General features: G+C 45.6%; 1 protein-coding gene across 1 annotated transcript; it reads left to right on the top strand.

Annotated features, from left to right (window-relative positions):
- The first annotated feature begins 12,698 nt into the window (after positions 1-12,698).
- Positions 12,699-17,061, top strand: LOC148538506 (uncharacterized). The gene is made up of 3 exons (XM_088455610.1): positions 12,699-13,815; positions 13,859-14,397; positions 17,056-17,061. The coding sequence occupies exons 1-3, from the start codon at positions 12,699-12,701 to the stop codon at positions 17,059-17,061; spliced, it is 1,662 nt and encodes a 553-aa protein (XP_088311736.1).
- The last annotated feature ends 2,895 nt before the right edge of the window (positions 17,062-19,956 follow it).

Raw genomic sequence — 19,956 nt, forward strand, 5'->3', positions numbered from 1 at the left:
CTACATGCTGATGTATGCTGCGCTATACTCTGCTGCTTAAGTGCTGTGTCCAGAGACTCACAAGTAGCTGTGCTGGTAAAGTGACTGTATTGGGGACACACTGCACGCTAATGTATGCTGCGCTATCCTCTGCTGATTAAAGTGTCGAGACCATGTGTAGAAAAAAAAATGTAAAAAAGCTTTCAAGAAAGTTAAAAGTTTAAAAAAAAAAAAAAAAAAAGAAAACTTATTTTTTTGGTGCTGTACCACACTGTGTATACAAGCACCATAACTCCTTGGGCCCTTGGGCATGATTCAGACCCGGACGCAACGTGGCATTCACTCGTAGCTGGCCAATTTTTTGCATTCTGCGCATGCGTATAAGCCGCAGTGTGCGTGTGCAAGCCAGTCTCAGCGATCGGGAATTGAACACGCAAAGTACACAGATTGAGCACTATTTTGAGGGACAGATAGTGCCGTTTGTGGGTGGTGTCAGTGGAAGGGCTATGAAAACTGGGGTGTGGATGTGTGAAAACAGCCGTGCCTGTGCGTTCTAACAGCGTTTCATGGGCATGCACAATTAGCATGGAGGAGCCATTGTACATGTCACCTGGTTGTATTTCAGCCTGCAGTGATCGCAGTGCTTGTGGCAGGGTAAGGTCTACCTCAAGGGCTACGAGCAGCTCTGATGGCTCTCGATGTTACTGATATTGCATACACTTCCTGGAGATGCCATGTGCTGCGAAGGAAAAGGGTCCGTCATTCTCTAAGACATAGAGGGCATCCTTAAGCCTTGCCGTGCTATCGTGGAATTTGCTTACCCTGCCCTGACGGCTGAAAAAGTGCGCTGCATTGCATCCGGGTCTGAATAGCCCCCTTAGCCGTCTATGTATACAAGCACCGTAACTCCGTGGGCCTTAGCCCTCTGTGTATACAAACACCGTGACTCTGTGGGCCTTAGCCCTCTGTGTATAAGTTAAAAGCACAGTGACTCCATGGGCCTTAGCCCTCTGTGTATACAAGCACCGTGACTCTGTGGGCCTTAGCCCTCTGTGTATACAAGCACTGTGACTGCTTGGGCCTTAGCCCTCTGTGTATACAAGCCCCGTGACTGCTTGGGCCTTAGCTCTCTGTGTGTATATAAAAGCCCCTGTGACTCCTTGGGCCATAGCCCACTGTCAGGGCCGGATTAAGGTCTGTGGGGGCCCCTGGGCAACAAACTTGTGGGGGCCCCTATATACAGGGGGCCCTGTTTCTTGTCACCCTAGGAACTTTGTTTTTTCTTTGTATTCACCTCAGTAGTAATGCCCCTCTTGCAATGCCCACTGTAGTAGTGCCCCTTATGCAATGTCCCCAGTAGCAGTGCCCCTTATGCAGTGCCCCCAGTAATGGTCCCCCCTATGCAGTGCCCACTGTAGTAGTCCCCTCTATGCAGTGCCACCTGTAGTAATGCCCCTTATACAGTGCCCCCAGTAGTGGTCCCCCTATGCAGTGCCACCTGTAGTAATGCCCCTTATGTAGTGCCCCCAGTAGTGGTCCCCCTATGCAGTGCCCCTTATATAATGCCCCACAGTAGTGGTCATTATATAGTGCCCCAGACCCAGTAGTGGTCCCCCCCCATGCAGTGTCCCTTATATAATGCCCCCAGTAGTAGTCCCCCCCTATGCATTGCTCCCAGTAGTAGTCCCCCCTATGCAGTGCCCCCAGTAGTAGTCCCCGTATGAACTGACCCTGTAGCGGCCCCCCTCTGTAGCACCCCCTCTATGCAGTGCCCTCTGTAGTGGCCCCCCTATGCAGTGCCCTCTGTAGCGCCCCCTCCCTATGCAGTGCACCCTGTAGCGGCCCCCCCTCTGTAGCGGCCCCCCCTATGCAGTGCCCTCTGTAGCTGCCCCCTCCTATGCAGTGCCCCTTACACACACACTCAAAAAACAAAATCACAACTTACCTGACCGCCGCAGTCCGAGTCCCGGCTCTTCTCCTGCACTATGGGAGAGACGTCAGCGTCATGACGTCTCTCCCATCATCACACGCTGCGGAGGGAGCCGGAAGGCGGAGCTCATGAGTGAGCTCCAGCCGGCTCCCTCCGTTGTGCAGCAGCCAATGAGAGTCTGTCTAACTCTCATCGGCTGCTGCCTGTAACATGTACACAGCTGCCGCCGCCGGCTGTGTGTTTGTCACTGTGTAATGTGGCCGCGCTGACTGCGGTCTACACTAGCGGCGGGGACACTAGCAGCAGGTGCAGACAGCGCACTGCTGCTAGTGGGGGCCCCTCCATGTGTGGGGGCCCAGGGATGACCGCCCCTGTCGCCCCCCTTAATCCGGCCCTGCCCACTGTGTATACAAGTACTGTGACTCTGCTGGCCGTACTCCACTTGGTGGGTGGGAGGGACAATTCCATCTTGCACTACCTTTCATTTCTGCCACTGCTGTGTGGTAATGTGTCATAGATGTGCTTGTAACTGTGGTGTCTGTGCCGCTGCTCTGTCACTTAGTAACCAGCCAGCTCACTGCAGCCTTTGGCCATTAATGGTGAAAACAATATTGTGAGCTGTGAGGTGGTCTAAATTGACTGCAAATGACTGGACATTAATGTTATTGGGGTTAATAATACTCTAGGAGCAAAAAAAAGCCCAAATTATGTGATTTTAGCTTTTATTGGCAATTTTTGTAAAAAAAAAATCCAAATCCAAAGCCAGTCATAGCAGGTTTGGCAAATCCAAATCCAAATCCAAATCCAAATCCAAAGCCGGACGACGAATAAGAGACAAATCCAAATCCAGCAAAAATGGTCCGGCGCACATCCCTAATTACATGTAACCTCACTGACACGTGTGACCTATTCCCCAGTGACAATATGCCCAGCCCTGTGAGCCAACGCCTTACCCTATAGACATTCAGAGCATGATTATTATTATTATTATTATTATTATTATGCTTTATTTATATGGTGCCACAAAGGTTCTGCAGTGCCTTACACAGTACATAAATGAGCACACAAGAGAAACAGTTAATAGTAATATAAAACAATGCAGGACAAGGACATGGTTTATACACATAGAGCTGTATTCAATTAGAGCGGACCCGCTACACTTTTCCGCCTCCCAGACTTTTCGCCTTCATCACCTGCTTTGTAGGCGGAAAAGTATCGCGCGTGTGCCCGCTTTACCCAATATTCAATTTGAAAGTACGCGAAAACGGGACCCGGCAAAAATTGAACAGGCGGAAAGTACTGTCAGATTTGGGGAAATCAGCCTGACACCCCCCAAAAGATGCTCTGACATGGGGGTTACCTATGGTACCCCCCCGATTTGGCTTGCTGAAGGTATTTGGTTTTTTTAAACGGGCTCAATAGCTGCTAAAATGCGTTTTTGTATACGTGGTGCAGAATAGTATTCAGGAGGTTTTTTTACCAGAAAAATAAGTTATCCCAGCAAATTTGGGGTACTTGAAAATGGGGCTCAGCATATTTGAAAGTTGCTAAAGTTGTTTAAAAAATCGTGAAAAAATCAACCTGCCGCAAGCCCCTGCAATGAAAAAAACACCTGGGGCATACTTGGGGACCCCCCCAGAGTCAAGTTCGCTAGTTTTTAACTTTGTCCCCCAATATTTTTTTTTTACGCCCCCAAATTCAAAGTGGGGTGTTCTTAAGTGTTTTTTTTATTTTTTTTACCCAGTTTACCTTTGTGGGACTGTCTGAAGGCTGCAGGGGGGTTCCCGCAACGTTGCACCCCAAAACCCCAGTTCTGCACTTTTTTCCGCCTCCTATTCATAGGCGAAACTTTTCCGCCTATTACATTGCATTGACTTTCCGCTATGGCGGAAAGTCTTTCAAATGGAATACAAAGTAAAGTCAAAACAGGCGAAAATGATGTCATCGGCAAAAAGTTTCCGCCAAAAACACGCAAAAACGGCTTTTCGCCTCAAATTGAATATGGGCCATAGCTGCATAACACAAGCAGCAGGGCCTCAGGAACCAAATGTTAGGTGCCAATTGGGGAGTTAGGAGTAAATGTATAAGTAGGAGGAGGAGAAGCACGTGAGGAATGAGGGCCCTGCTCGTGAGAGCTTACATTCTAAAGGGGAGGGGCTGGTAGGCAGACAGGGGTGACACAGATGGGGTAGATAGTGAGGAAGGAGCATGGAGTAGTGGGTTAGGATATTTGCTGTGGAATGTGTGTGTTTTTAAGATGACCTGATGTAATGTCAAACTTAAATTCTTCATCTATCTCTATGACAGAAAATAGATTGTGTTTATGTGTTATTTACTTGAGATGTACAAAATAAAGCTATAGCGCTTTAATTATTGTGTGTTACATTTTAGCATCTACATATATACTTTAGTCCCAGCTGGGTGCTATGCCATGTCCTGTGAGTGGGTGCATCTCACATGCTAGACCCACCCACAAATGGGTGTAGCCATGCCCAACATGCTGTGGTCCCACAGGGTGTTGCTGTATCCGGGCCCAGAATTTCTCTTGGCAGCCCTTGAGGTGACAGGCAGAACCAGGAGGGAGTGGGGCTTAGTGGTGGAGTAGCAAGGCCATGGAGGGAGGGAGGTGGTTAAGAGTGGAGTAACAGGAAAGGCGGGGGAAAGAAGCAGAGGGTTGGAAAGCAGACTGATGAGAAAAAATAGGGGGAACAGCAAGTGCAGGAGACAAGAGGAGGAGGATAGGGATGGATAAAGTAGAGGATTATGTGGGCACTGAATAAGGGGGTGTGTTTGAGGTAAGGGTGTTCATGCTGTGGACGAGGTAATAAGCGAGATGAGAAATGGAGTGGAGGCTGTGTGATATAGAGACAGTGTGATGTGGAGGCTGTGTGATATAGAGACAGTGATGTGGAGGCTGTGTGATATAGAGACAGTGTGATGTGGAGGCTGTGTGATAAAGAGACAGTGAGATGTGGAGGCTGTGTGATATAGAGACAGTGTGATGTGGAGGCTGTGTGATATAGAGACGGTGTGATGTGGAGGCTGTGTGATATAGAGACGGTGTGATGTGGAAGCTGTGTGATATAGAGACGGTGTGATGTGGAGGCTGTGTGATATAGAGACGTTGTGATGTGTAGGCTGTGTGATATAGAGACAGTGTGATGTGTAGGCTGTGTGATATAGAGACAGTGTGATGTATAGGCTGTGTGATATAGAGACGGTGTGATGTGGAGGCTGTGTGATATAGAGACGGTGTGATGTGGAGGCTGTGTGATATAGAGACGGTGTGATGTGTAGACTGTGTGATATAGAGACAGTGTGATGTGTAGGCTGTGTGATATAGAGACAGTGTGATGTGTAGGCTGTGTGATATAGAGACAGTGTGATGTATAGGCTGTGTGATATAGAGACAGTGTGGATAAAAGTTGTTACATGTTCAAAAATACAGATAAAAGAACAGTGCTGCTAATGTATGAGCGCAGCTCCAAAAGTGATATATAAAGAGAGGTGTGTGAGTAGTGGGTGCAGGAATTAGTTATTAAAATAAAGAATGTTTAAAAAAGTGGACAGATGCAATGCAATGGAAAAAGGCAATACAGTACAAACAGGGTGTTCAGTAGTATGAAGGCAAAAATTACAATGTACAGAGCTGATCCAGTCAGAAGTGTTTTGAACAGCAAAGATCCATCCATAAGAGCAGCAGCAGATAGGGGAGTACTTGCAATGTCCAAGCAGCGAGCGAAGAAAGGCTATATATGGATATGCATACTGTACAGCATCTGATGGCAAATTTGGTAATTCACATAAGAATGTTGCTTGTTGTCACTCAAATGCTGGTATATATAATAAGGGACCTATTTATCAAAGAATATTTGTGGGATATTTTCATAAAAAGTTATCAGGAGAAGGTTCTGTTTGCATTTGCAGTCACTTTACTTTTACACATCATAGGATCAGACTCCTACCAGAGCCCATGTCCCTGCATGTGTATTTAATGCATCCCGGGGACATAATTTCTTATTGCCATGATAAGAAATTATAATTAAAACCAGCTAATCAATAAATGGGCCCCTTGGAGAGATCCCCATCTACAGAGGGACAGCTTTGTTTTGTTTAATGTTCCTCAATGTTGAGTAAAGGTTTATTGTTTTACTGACTTTGGGTCTGATTCAGCATGGATCGCAATTGCAACCGCGTGTGCAGACCGGCTGATGGTGCGTACTGCGCAAGCACAGCAATGCGCGTGAGCAGGATAGCACTGCGATCACGCACGCAGATAGAAAGCCATAGCAGAGTGAGTGACAGGCCGTGAGCGTTTGGGAGTGGTGACAGGGTAGCGGTTGGAGAAACGCAGGTGTCTGTCCATTTGAACGCTGTTGCATGGGCGTGCATAAATTAGCCACTGCAATGGCATACGCAGCTTCAGTACTCACTGTGTGCGATGAGACGTGCAATATCTGAGCCAGGTCAGAGCTGCTGTAATTCTGAGTGAGTGTCCGATGTTACGGATGTGTATGTAGGACTGCGAGGTATTTGGATGTGAGAAAGCGGTAGTGGGCATCTCTATGCTGGCTGAGCAATTGCTAACATTAGCATATTTTTGCAGCAGAACTGTGTACGATTACGCAGCCGCAATCGCAATAGCGATCCATGCTGAATCAGGCCATTTGTCTTCCTAATAGTTATAATAATTTATTTATATAGCACCACCAATTTTGCAGCGCTGTACAGAGAGTGTTTGTCATTCACATCATCCCTGGCTAACACCTAACATACCCCGCTGACCTTCGTTCGGCATGGCGGCTGTTGGGATTTCGGCATCGTGCTAGAGATGGCGTCGGCATCATGCTAGAGATAGGCATCGGGATTTAGATGCCTATCTTTAATCCCAAGTTGAGCTCTCTGCGGCGGAATTCTGGCGGCCGGCATTCCAGATGCCGGAAACTTAGCTACATCCCCCTACATCGATGAGTTTAAAACAAGGAAGCAAAGCCTATCTGTAAGTGGGATTCTGTTTCAGCTCTTCAGCATACTCTGAATACCCTGTGGGTAGAGCATTGGCCATATAAATGCCTTTCCCAGAAACAATTCGTCCTCAGATGTATTTGGATATTAGCATACTGTAACTAGCAGGGGCTGAAAAGTCTGAAATCAATAACCTGCACAAAGCACAATAAATATGTTCTCCCCAAATACTCCAGAACTTCATATTGTTACACTGGAATTAAATGTTTTTCCTTAGATACATGAAACGTTACACTGCTCATTTTGATACGGGAGCTGATGTGTAGATAACTCTGCCATACACAGCACCTGTACACACATATCTCCAACACACATTGTACCGTGTTACATAACTCATCCAGTTCTTCCTGAGTCACAAATGTTCTGTGCTGCATTCTGTGCCACGGGCGTCCTTCACCTTCCAGAACCTCTTGATGAGTGGTCTAAACCGGACAATCTGAAATTCCATTTGCTGGTGATCCTCCTCCATCTGGTTTGCAAGATACCTACAGAATCAGACCATGAGGCGTAAGGTGCGTGCCGTAACAGGAAGTACTGTCTAAAATGTATCATTATTACAGCAAATGTTTGGTTCTGGCTGGACCTTTATAAAAAGAATGGGGTCATTATATCACCCCCAGAAATGAATTGTACTTTCTGGAAAGAGGTGTTAGATATAATATAACATAGGTTAAATCTACCACATTTTTTCATAATTGAAAACTTTTTTCTTAAATCTAACTTCCAGTGTCAGGCGTGCACCAGGCCCAGCACATGCTCAGAGAAGAACAGGGGTCTGTGAACACGTCTAGTTACATGTGTGCACCAGGCCCAGCACATGCTCAAAGAACTGGGGTCTGTGCACAGGTCTAGTTATATGTGTGCACCAGGCCCAGCACATGCATAAAGGAGAACTTTGATCTATGCCCATGTCTAGTTAAATGGATGCACCAGGCCCAGTACATGCTCAGAGGAGAACAGAATTCTCCACACATCTTCTGTTACAGGCGTGCACCAAGGGTGGAGAAGCTGTCCATAGCAACCAATCAGCTTCTAGATAGCATTTATCAAGAATATACAATAAAATGATAGGTACAAGCTGATTGGTTGCTATGGGCAACTTCTGCACTTCTGCACTCCTAAAATCTTAAGAAGGTTTGATACATTTCTCATAGGCGGAATGTACCAAGTATTGCATATACTATGCGATACATCACCAGGGCCGGACTGCACATCTGACTCTTCTGCCAAATGCCCGAAGGGCCGATGGCCAGATTGGCCGATCCGGCTGCAACCCCTGGCCGAGCAGCTCCACCTCCTGGCACTCTGCTCAACCAGGACACTGAAAGATGGCTGCGTGCAGCTAGGCCATGCTCCCATGAGATGCAGCCACCCCCCTTTGAGTGAGGCTACGCACGCGCCTACCGCACGTGCATTTGGGAGACTGCCAGGGCTGCTGAGCAGCCCCTGTCCGTTTCCTATAGATGCATATCGACATTTAGTAACACTGGTATGCATAATAACTTACCTCCCAGGACAGCTCTTCTGATGTAAAGCTATCCTGGCAAAGATCTTACTTCCAGGTTTATGTGCAGCCAGGGGCCTGAGCTTGTGCAATCGTCCTTTGGTTCCTTCTCTGAGGGTTTATGGGTAAAGAAGCCCATAGATTCCTATAGCTAATACCAGCTACAGAATACACTATCGTGCATAAGCTCCGGAAAGTCTCTCACTCATAGTTTCTGTATAATGTGGGATATGGACACATTGGGTAAATGTAATAGGGGCCTATTCATTAAACCTAAAAATTCTCTGGAGATAATTAGCTTTAGAACTCGCATGGAGTTCTACCTAATTATAGGTGGAATTCATCATTCCACCTCTCCATAAGTATCTATTCCGAAAAGCTGTCATTTTTGCGATGACAGCTTTTCGGGAAATAGATACTTTTCCCTGCCTACGCTACCTTATCGCATCTGGAAACAGTGCTGCGCATGCGCTGTTACATCTGTAAAACCAGCGCATGCGCAGCACTGCCTGCAGATGCGTTAAGTTTGTGTACTCCCCCACCCCCCTCCGCTCACCTTCCCCCCCCCCCCCCTGACTTACCTGTCCGCGCAGCAGCCTCCGGCTCCATCCTGCTGGTCTGTCATGTGGTTTCCCAGCAGACCACATGACAGATTAGAAAAAAAAAAAAACTTTTTTTTTTTGTCTAAACTTTCTTGTGCTCTGCTGGGGAGCACACATGACAGACCAGCCTCCGGAGCCTGAGGACGGAGCAGAGCGCCGGAGGGACTCGTCGGGGGACCTGCACACGCTGATACAGGTAAGTTTCACCTGCTATTCGCCACCTCACAGTGGCGAATAGTAACTGCATCAAATTCCGAAAATTGATAATTTTCGGAATTTGATGAATACCACAATTTCCACATCCCCATACTAATGTATGGGGAGTGTGGAAATGAACGCAGGGGAACTTAGCAAGGAGATATCTCCTGTGCTAAGTGGCTACATGAATACCAAAATAACGTTATTTAAGGAAAATGTCCTTAAAAACGTTATTTTAGCGTTGATGAATAGGCCCCATAGTCTGCAAATTGTCTAAAGTGCAGATTTTTCATTTTGCCACTGGACTTAAAGCGGCAATCATATTAAAGGAAAACCAACCTGGAATAGGTTTTTCTTATACATTTCTGCTTTAAATCCAACTGCATATATCAACAGAAAATCTGCACTTTTGACAGATCACATCTTATTACATTTGGCCCTGTCTCCATTATTATGTGGACACAATAACTAGTATTTATGTCAGAAAATAACCTATAACTTGGCTAATAAGTCTCCAGCTGTATCTGACTAATCACACAGGGGAAATACTTACAGTGCGCTGTAAAAATTTAGCCAGGTGTATTCACTGACAGTCAGGCTGGATCTCTGGAAATACACCAACGCAGCTGCCAGCAGGTACTAGGATAGAAATAGCAGTTATATAGTCACAATGGAGAAACGCGTGTGTATGTACTTACCTCAGCAGTCCTATTTCCCACCTATTACACACTACTGAGTAAGAATATAAGGAAATAGTAATAGATAAGTAACAGGGGATGCAGTCAGGATGCCGACGGTCGAAATGCAGACCGCTGGCTTCCCGACTGTTTAATCCCGGCAGGGGTCTAATGACAGGCGTTGAATTCCTGACGCCTGTCATTTTGCCTATGCCGGGAGCTCTTACAAAGGTAAGCCAGGCGGCAGGCGCGGACAGCCGTTTGGGGGGAGGGCTAGGTTAGGGGCTCCCTGGGGGGGACTTAGGGTTAGGCACCCCCCCCAGGGAGGGTTAGAGTTAGGCTAGGGAAAGGGGGGGTTAGGTTTAGGCACTTAAAGGGCGGTTAGTGTTAGGCACTAGGGGGGAGGTTACGGTTAGGCACCCCTAAGGGAGGGTTAGGGGGGGAGAGGATTAGGGTTAAATAGTCTACTTACCGATCAGGATTTGGATGCCTACCGGTCTTCTGCTGTCGGGATTTGAACTGCCGGGCATACGTCCAACGGTCATTCATATCGATCCCAGTAACAGTAACATGAATACCTTGTCTGACATTTCCTTGCAGCTGTCTAATTCCAGGAACCTCTTGGTGCAATCCTCCTCTGCAATGAGAAGCAGTAATGGGGACATGCTATATAATATAGTGGGCAATATTTATATGGACTTTTCTGCAGGTAACTGTGAAGAAGAGTTGGTGTTGCCCATAGCAGCCAATCAGACATTTGCTTTCATTTATATACTATTAGAACATGACTGAATCTCATTGGATGAAATAGACTCTGACTTTTCTACACAGTTATACATAGAGTATTATCCCTTATGCCATAAATGTAGTAATGTGGCATATTTAGCACAAGGGAATCAATTTTATCATATTAAACATGAAATCATATTGTGCTGGGATGGGCATACTCTGCCACCATGAGTTATAGGGCCTGATGCCTGTGTACTGTAGATACAACACTCACATGGGTATGCTATTTGCATAGACCACAGCGCCAGGAATAGGACAAACCTTTCCCTAGCCCAATTGCTGGACACTCCGGCTGAGATGTGGGGGTGCAGGTATGAGGGGGGTTCCTACATCTATACAGCAGTGATTAGTAAAGTCACTCTAATAGTATGGTCTTTTATAGGGATTCATCTCTGCGCACGTCCTGTGGTGATAAATTATTTTCTTTTCTATATGGTAATACTGAATACTTATTTATAAAATAAAGCTTAGATAAGTGATCTGTCATCCATAAATGTACGCCTGCAATTCATATTTTATTGTGGAAATGCAGCAACATGTCCTCCTAGCACATGAGGACCCCATACTGCTGAGGGAACTGCCGCTATAACATGGGAATACAGTGACATGTTCTCCTAGCACATGAGGGCCACATACTGCTGGGGGAACTGCCGCTATAACATGGGGATGCAGTGACATGTTCTCCTAGCACATGAGGGCCCCATACTGTGGGGGAACTGCCGCTATAACATGGGGATGCAGTGACATGTTCTCCTAGCACATGAGGGCCACATACTGCTGGGGGAACTGCAGCTATAACATGGGGATGCAGCTACGTTTGCAGGACTATAGGCCTAGCTGACTACACACAGGGGGAAGAGAGTAATAATGTAACTTCAAATCCTCCTACTAATACAGTATAGCATCATCTTCTCTCATATAGGGGTCTATTCATCATACCTTAAAACTCTCTGGAGGTAATTAGGTTTAGAACTCGCATGGAGTTCTACCTAATTACCGGAGGAATTCATCATTCCTCCTCCCCATAACTATCTATTTGAAAAGCTGTCATTTTTGCAATGACAGCTTTTCGGGAAATAGATAGTTATCTCTATCTACACTAACTTACCACAGCTGGAATCCGTGCTGCGCATGCACTGTTACATTCATAAAGCCAGCACTTGCACAGCACTGCCTACAGCGGCGGTAAGTTTGTGTCCCCCCCAATCCCCCCCCGCTCACCTCTCCCCCTGTCCCCGCACTTACCTGCCCGATGCAGCGCCTCCGGCTGCTGTGCTGTCACGTGTTCTCCCAGCAGCCCACAGTACAGTTTAGAGAAAAAAAATATTTTTTTTTCGAAACTTTATTTTGTTCTGCTGGGAGAACACGTGTCTGCACAGCTCCAGGAGCCACAGGACGGACCAGAGTGCCGGAGGAAGATGCCGGGGGACCTCACCAGCTGGAAGCAGGTAAGAGTCACTTGCTATTTGCCACCTCACAGTGGTGGATAGTAACTCCATCAAATTCGGAAAATACATAATTTTCGGAATTTGATGAATAGCATAATTTTCATATCCCCATACTAATGTACTAATGTATGGGGAGTGTGGAAATTAACGCAGTGGGACTTAGCAAGGAGATATCAGTGATATCTCCTGTGCTAAGTGTGTTCATGAATACTAAAATAACGTTAATTAAGGAAAATGTCTTTAAAAACTTTATTTTAGTGTTGATGAATAGGCCCCACAAGCTTTTCCTCCCAATATTCTACATGTTCCAGCCTCATGTATGTGTTACAGTAATAATGAGAATGAGGGGGCAGCAGGCTGTTTATATCATGTGTCCTCTATCTCTGTGTGACTATTTTACCACACTTGGGGTCGTTAGTAAAAAGTGGTTACCACAACTTGGCGTCACGAACAGGATCGAAGCAAACTACAATAGACAAGATGTCAGAACCCCAATCTCCTACACCAACGTCAGGCCAAAGATTGAAACAGATTACAACCAACCAGATGTCAGAACCCCAATCTTCTACATCAACGTCAGGCCGAAGATTTTTACCTGCAACAAATGCCTCACCCAACAGACGGAGGTTACCAATGACAGAGACTTCACCTATTACCATGCAGTATTATTTTGGGGCCCCATGGCTACCGACGTACTCGGGAGATGCACGTACACCAGGTACGAGTACATTCAAAGAATTTAAAGACAAAATGCAGTCTATGTTTAGGCTATACCCACTGAGTGACGTGCAAACAGTAGAGATCTTGTGTGGACAACTGAAAGGGCCTGCACGACGTGAGGTCAAAGCGTGGTCTGATGCACAATGCAAAACGGTGGAAGCCATATTTCAAAAATTAGCCAGCATCTTTGACTCACGCTCCCTGTCAGAACTTAAAAGTCGTCTTTATGCTAGAAAACAAAAACCTCAGGAGTCATTAAGGGAGTTTGCCCTGAGCCTACTGGAAGCCATGCATACAATTCAAGCCTTAGAACCACGAGAGGCAGAACAAGAAAATGAAACCCTCATCAACTTATTTATTGAAGGGGCACAAGGAGAAGCGACATGTTCCCAATTAAGAATGTGGAGACGTCAGAATCCGGAATGCTCTTTCTCTGAGTTTAAGGAGGAGGTGTTGCAGATCCTTGGTCTAAACCAGAATGCTGACCCTGAAGATCACGAATCTTTAGAACATTTAGAAGATGAGAACTGGGGTGAGGTCAGCCAGATCCTGAGACCTGAACCCCTAACTCCTAAGGGGACGGCCACACAACAAGTACAGTCTGGTCACGATCCGATTGGAGTTCTTACAAGTAAAATCACAGAGTTAATGCAAAATATGTCAGAGCTGGGTCGAGAGGTGAAAGAGATCCGTCAGGAACAAGCTGGAGCCAGGCACAGAGAGTGGCACCAAGACCGTGACAGGAGAAACCGATCAAACTGGGATATCCCACGAGATTCAGGTCGATGCACAACAGATCAATTCGACTCACAAGGGAGGCCCATCTGCAGAGGTTGCCGGCAAAGCGGCCACATTGAACGCTATTGCATCCAGAGAGAGCCTGAGGACCAGAATGGGTCTACAAATGGAGGAAGGGAAACCCAGAGATGCGAGTTCGAGCGCAGTGATACAGAACCAAATCAAATTTGTGAACACGCTAACTGCAGATAATGTTACATCAATCAGTGCAAGAAGGATTACAGGGAATGTTGTATGGTTCCACGTGCGACGAGGATATGGATTCATCAACCGGCATGACATCAAGGAAGACGTGTTCATCCATTATACAGCTATCAAAAAGAACAATCCCAGGAAGTACCTCCGCAGTTTGGGAGAGCAAGAGATGGTAGAGTTTGATATTGTTGAGGGAAGAAATGGCCTGCAGGCAGCAAATGTGACCGGTCCTGGTAGCTTTCCAGTTCAAGGCAGCAGATATGCAACACTTTGCAAGCGTAATTTGTGCCATTCACATCACAGAGGTTCTCCATGTAATTACCAGCAAGACTACCACTACTCCAAACATAGAGAGGAACCTAGAGAAGCGGAAAGTATGGTAGAAAGTACAAATCAGCAATGGCTTTACCAGACAAATTGCAACCTACCACCTTATTTACCGAGATCATATGACACAGATAAGAATACCTTGATGACCAAGTGGAGAGTGAACTATCGGAAAGAACAGACGAACAATTTGTGGAGAACCTGGGTGAGCAGGGTTGGAGGAACATAGGGAGGACTCGACTTTCTCCAGAGCCAGTACCCGAGAGTGAATCTAGAGTGGAGAATATTCATACTAGTATGGCCTACCTCAATCAGGCAAATTTTAGTACCAGTGACCGGGAAAGAGACATTGAAAGGGTGATTCACATGGCCACAACAGAGGGATTGGGGTCCCTTAAAGCCCATAGCCCAGATTTGATTAAGTCACGGTTGGAGTCTAATGTCCCTGTAGATACCCCTAATGAAGATAAAGGGGTCGTGACATCTCTTTCTCCAGAGGAACATGGCCCAAATAGTGGGTACACCACTATAAGTGGTGAGGAGTTCATGTTTAGGGTGCAGCAGGCTATATGCAGGTCTAGAAAGCGCAACAAAGGTGTTTTACCCCTAGGATAGAGTGTACCTGGATGATGATGTTTATAAACACTGTTACATAAACTTGTTGGTATGGGCCGATGCCTGGGGATAGGCATCATTCTAGCGGGGAAGTATGTGGCACCCCAGTATTTAAACAGAGAGAAAGAGCCCTTTCTTCCACCTAACTAGTTACTGGTTATATGTAACTTCATATATGTACATATTAAATGGTGAAAAGAAGTACTGTTGTGAATATATATAAATATCTATGTATTATGGTACAGTGATGGTGCTTTACTGCTGTGTGTTTATGCCAATTAACTACCCCTTAAACAAGGACATAATGGCACTTTCCATTGAACTTAGTGTAATAAACTTGCAGGAGAGGTCATGTGATCAGGACTCTTCCAACTGAGTTTTAGGGGGAACTCTGTCCTGTTTAAGTTAGTTAATGAGAGCCCAGAGTGAGAGAGGAGCAGGAAGGCAGGCTGACCTGTGAACTGCGGAGGCGGAGCCTGTTAGGTGGGAAGACAGAGCTGTGAGGAGAGGGTTGCTGCTATTTCCTAGTTGGAGAAAGGACCTCTGTGACGTATCCACCACGTGACTGCTGCAGGAGGCTGGACCGCTTCTGCGTTACCGTCCACTAGGGCATAGAGGGGGAATAAATATTTGTGGCGAGCATAGCGTGCCACCGTGCCCGAAGCATGGCGAGCGCAGCGAGCCTGCAAGGGGACACTTTTGGTCCCCAGTTAGCATCCCCGCCCCTCCCCCTTTCAGGCTGGGCACGTGGGTGTGAAGTCACAGGTCCATCTGCGTTGTATAGTCTAGTCCTAACCGTGAGGAGAGCTGGAGTGACTAGAAGGAGTCTGAGCCTGCTATCCAGATGGCTGAAGTGTAGAGCAGGTCCTGTCAGAATCTTGGATCACTGCACCCTGCATCACACCTCACAGGCAATGTAGATTATAATGGTGATATGAAGCCTTGCAGTGAGTAACTTATCCTTTTCACCTGTTTCATTTTCGCCTGTGCCGTTTTCGCATCTTTTCTAATTGAATACGGCGAATAGTGGGAGCGCACCCGATACTTTTCCGCATGCAAAACACACGATGTAGGTAAAAAGTCCGGCATGTGAAAATGTATCACAGGTGTGAAGTTAATTGAATACGGTCCTATATCTCTTTGTTAGTATATTTCTAAATCTAATGGTGGCGCTGATTCCAGCAATCATTGTTAAATATTGGTTTAACTGATAACGCAAATCAACAAAATTGAAAAACTTATCTGCGTCTGGCATGTGAATATATGTTTGTGCCTAATGTAGGGATGCTGAATTCAGTAGAAAAATCAGATTTTCTCTTTCACGTTACATTTATGAGATACTGTACTCACAAATAACAAAAGCGGTAATAGCTATATCTGAAAAAACTAAGATAAGTGCAAATTTCAATGAATTTCTATAGAATTGATAGATTCTCATCCTATACATTTATAAAATACTAATAAAACTACAGAAACACTTAAAACTGCAGAAACTAAAATTCAGAAACTCTTAACCCAAATTAGCTGTAATGTAATTGTTAATAAAAGATAAAATGTAAAGTCACTTTGCTCTAGAGAATCAGGATATTGACGTTTTGCTATTGAAGTGTCTCATTAGTCTCTCTAAAAAGGAAGCAGCAGTGGTTCTCGTCATTGCAGGGTCCCAGCGTCCTTGGTAGCGATGCTCCATTGTCAGAACGTCTTAGTGAAAATGTTCCCCCTGTTCATCACTTACACTTTGATGGCACTGTGCAGTGAAAGGAAAGATATTTGGCACTGAACCAGAGTCTCTGCTATCTTGTGTGTGAATGCTCCATCTTCCTGAATATCACTGGGAAGATAGCACCATGGAGGAGAGGGGACACACATGCTGGCACCAGGTAGGATGTGGAGGGGCACGTTGCTCATCAGAGGAGGGCCCGCTACACACAGGCCCCCTCAGGCACTAATACGCTCCTGTCTGTACCCCACTTAGTTTTATAACAATAGATATATTCTTAGTTTTATCATAATATAGTATTATGTTGTTGGAGGGGGTGAGACTCCAAATGCTGAAGACTTGGCACCCGGCGGGTGAGTTTTATTTAGAATTTTTGTGATGTGATAGATGGTTGAAAGATGGTTGAATATTTTAATTAAGGAGATATTTGAATCTACTGTTATCAGGTATGACTCTGTATTTTTGATTATATTACTGTTTTTATATGGCATTGGCTGTACAATATATTTCTATGTTTTTCCTTTTTAGGTTTAATGGGAGGCGGCAGGGATTTTTTTTTTTTTTTCCTTCTTCCCTCTTGGTCTATGAAAAATGTCATAAATAAATTCAATAAAAAAAAAGAGGTGCAAGCAAAATTCCAAATATAGCAGAAGTATATGTATATATAAATTACTGTCAAAGATAATGAATGTATTATATTAAAATACATAAGTTCAACAAAACAAAAACAATAAAAATAAAAGTTAAGCCGTGTACCACATGCCGATATTAATAGACGACTGAACGATAACGACATCGTTATCATTCAGTCGTCCATTAATCATGCATAAATCAGGCAGTTTCATGTCAGAAACGACAAGGGATGCGCGCTCCTGCTGGTTGTTTCCGACATCAATCGTCGCCTGCACATGCCGGTCAGTTTGCCGAGAACGACAGATTGTCCATTTTCAGGGATGAGGGAGGGTGCCTGCACTGAATGACATATCAATCAGTGTAGCTACTACAAGGGATGAGGAACGACTGTACGATTACGATGTCGTAATCGTACTGTCTTTCATAGCTGGCAAGTGGATATGCACCTTTAGACTACTATTCATAAATGCAACAATCACTAATAACAGTAATGTGATACAAAAGCAAAGTCCTTAGAGAGTCTCTCTAATTTGTCTCCAAAGTGTCTTTTATATGCAGTAGAGACACCAAATTCCATAGATGTAAATGTCTCAGCAGCAGGAATTTTGCTGGTGCAAGCTTTCCAGGCAGCCTAGGCAAAGTTACACAATATTGTCCCTGCTCCCCCCAATATAGTAGTCCTATTCAATGAGGGCCATTTGGTTTAAAAGGTGCAAATCTCCAGCTTGTGGACATGTTGTAGAACTACTCAAAACCCATAAGTCTACTGCAGTGGTTCTCAAACTCGGTCCTCAGGACCCCACACAGGTCACGTTTTCCAGGTCACCCAACAGGTGCACAGGTGTGTTCATTACTCACTGACACATTTTAAAAGATCCACAGGTGGAGCTAATTTCACTTGTGATTCTGTCAGGAGACCTGCAAAACATGTACCGTTTGGGGTCCCGAGGACCGAGTTTGAGAACCTGTGGTCTACTGTATTGGCAGGAAAAATCTGTTTCCAGGTGCCACATTAAAAATCCCTGGGATCAAATAAGCAAGTGAATTACCCACACACATGCCCAGTTGATACGATTAATTGTAGGCAAACATCACACAGGCCTTCAGCAAGCAAGTATTGTACAGTAGTGTAAGAGTGTTACGAATCCCAATGCCTGCTCCATGTGAGACCACAAGAACCCGGCTAGCGAGATCTTCACCAATAACAACCGCCCATTGTTCCCTTAGAACTTAGATACGTTCACCGGTACTTAGGTGGCCGCTTGGACTTATGCTCGGGGTAGTAGCGGCTCACATGGAGGTACAAGGGAATTCAATAGATGAAATGTACAGTTGGAACAGATGCAGGTGATGGTAAGGCTTTGAGGAAAAGAAGAGTGGATATTTGACCAATGGTATGACTTGAAGTGGTTTAAAGTAGTACAGCAGCCGATAATGTGGCAGTAATGCCGATGGTGCGGAAATTGTGCCGAAGGTGCGGCAATAGCCGGTAGTAAACAGTCTAATCTTTGGAAATGGCTTTGGAAGCCGATGATGCAGCAAATGTGCCAATGATGCGGCAATTGTACCGATGGTGCGGCAATAGTGCCAATGGTGCAGCAATTGTGTCGATGGTGCGGTAATAGCCATTAGTAAACAGTCTAGGTTTTGGCAATGGCTTTGGGAGCCGATGATGTGGTGAATGTGCCGATGGTGCGGCAGTTGTACCGATGGTGCAGCAATTGTGCCGATGGTGTGGCAATAGCTGTTAGTAAACAGTCTAGGTTTTGGCAATGGCTTTGGGAGCTGATGATGCGGCTATAGTGCCATATGGAAGTTGATGAGCCGATGGCAGCACAGAGGCACCTTGGTGTGGCTGGAAAGCCGTATGGAAGTTGATGAGCCGATGGCAGCACGGGGGCTGCCTGATGTGGCTGGAAAGCCGTATGGAAGTTGATGAGCTGTATCACGAGGAGAAACAAACAAACTGACTATGCAGCAAAGCCAATGAAACTCACAGACACGCTATAGTCGGCACAGCTGCAATAGTCCAGTGAGTATAAATAGGCTGAAGTCCCAATAAGGTTTGCACTTGTGGAATACATCACTTCCTGAGCCGTGTCAATCACCTAGCAACAGGAACAACTGAAGTAACCTCGTCCTGTCTGGGCAACCTGTTAGGGTAACCTTCAACACCTTGACGTGGTGTTGAAGAACCCCCAGAACCTGGTTTGTCCGGAAAATCCCGAAAGAAATATCTTCTCAACCTGGGAGCATGTAATGCAAAATCAGGAACCCAGGAACGTTCCTCCAGACCATAGCCCTTCCAGTGGTCTAAGAATTGCAAACAACTCCTGGAAATTCTAGAGTCCAAGATTCTCTCCACTATGAACTCGTGCTGACGGCGGACCATAATTGAAGCAGGCCTGGATGAAAACTTGGGTTTGAGCTTGACTGAAGAGAAGACCAGTTTGAGCAAGGAACAATGGAAGGTATTATTGATACAGAGAGAGTTGGGTAATTGAAGTTTGAAGGCTACCGGTTTCACCTGTGAAATAATTCGGAATGGGCCAATATACCTGGGACACAATTTCTGCGTGGGTTGACAGAGCTTGATGTTTTGGTGGAGAACCAAACCAAATCACCCTTCTTAAAACCACATGATCTCCGATGTTTGTCAACAGATCTTTTTGAGCGGAGAGATACCTTCCAGAGGCTTTGATGAACCTTACTCCAAATATGTCAGAGCCGAGAGACTGTTGATCCGGAGTCGAAGGCATTAGACCTCGGATGTTGCCCTGTAACACAGAAGAATGG

The sequence above is a fragment of the Taudactylus pleione genome, unplaced genomic scaffold (genome assembly GCF_031769625.1).
Source record: "Taudactylus pleione unplaced genomic scaffold, aTauple2 ptg000040l, whole genome shotgun sequence".
NCBI lineage: Eukaryota > Metazoa > Chordata > Amphibia > Anura > Myobatrachidae > Taudactylus > Taudactylus pleione.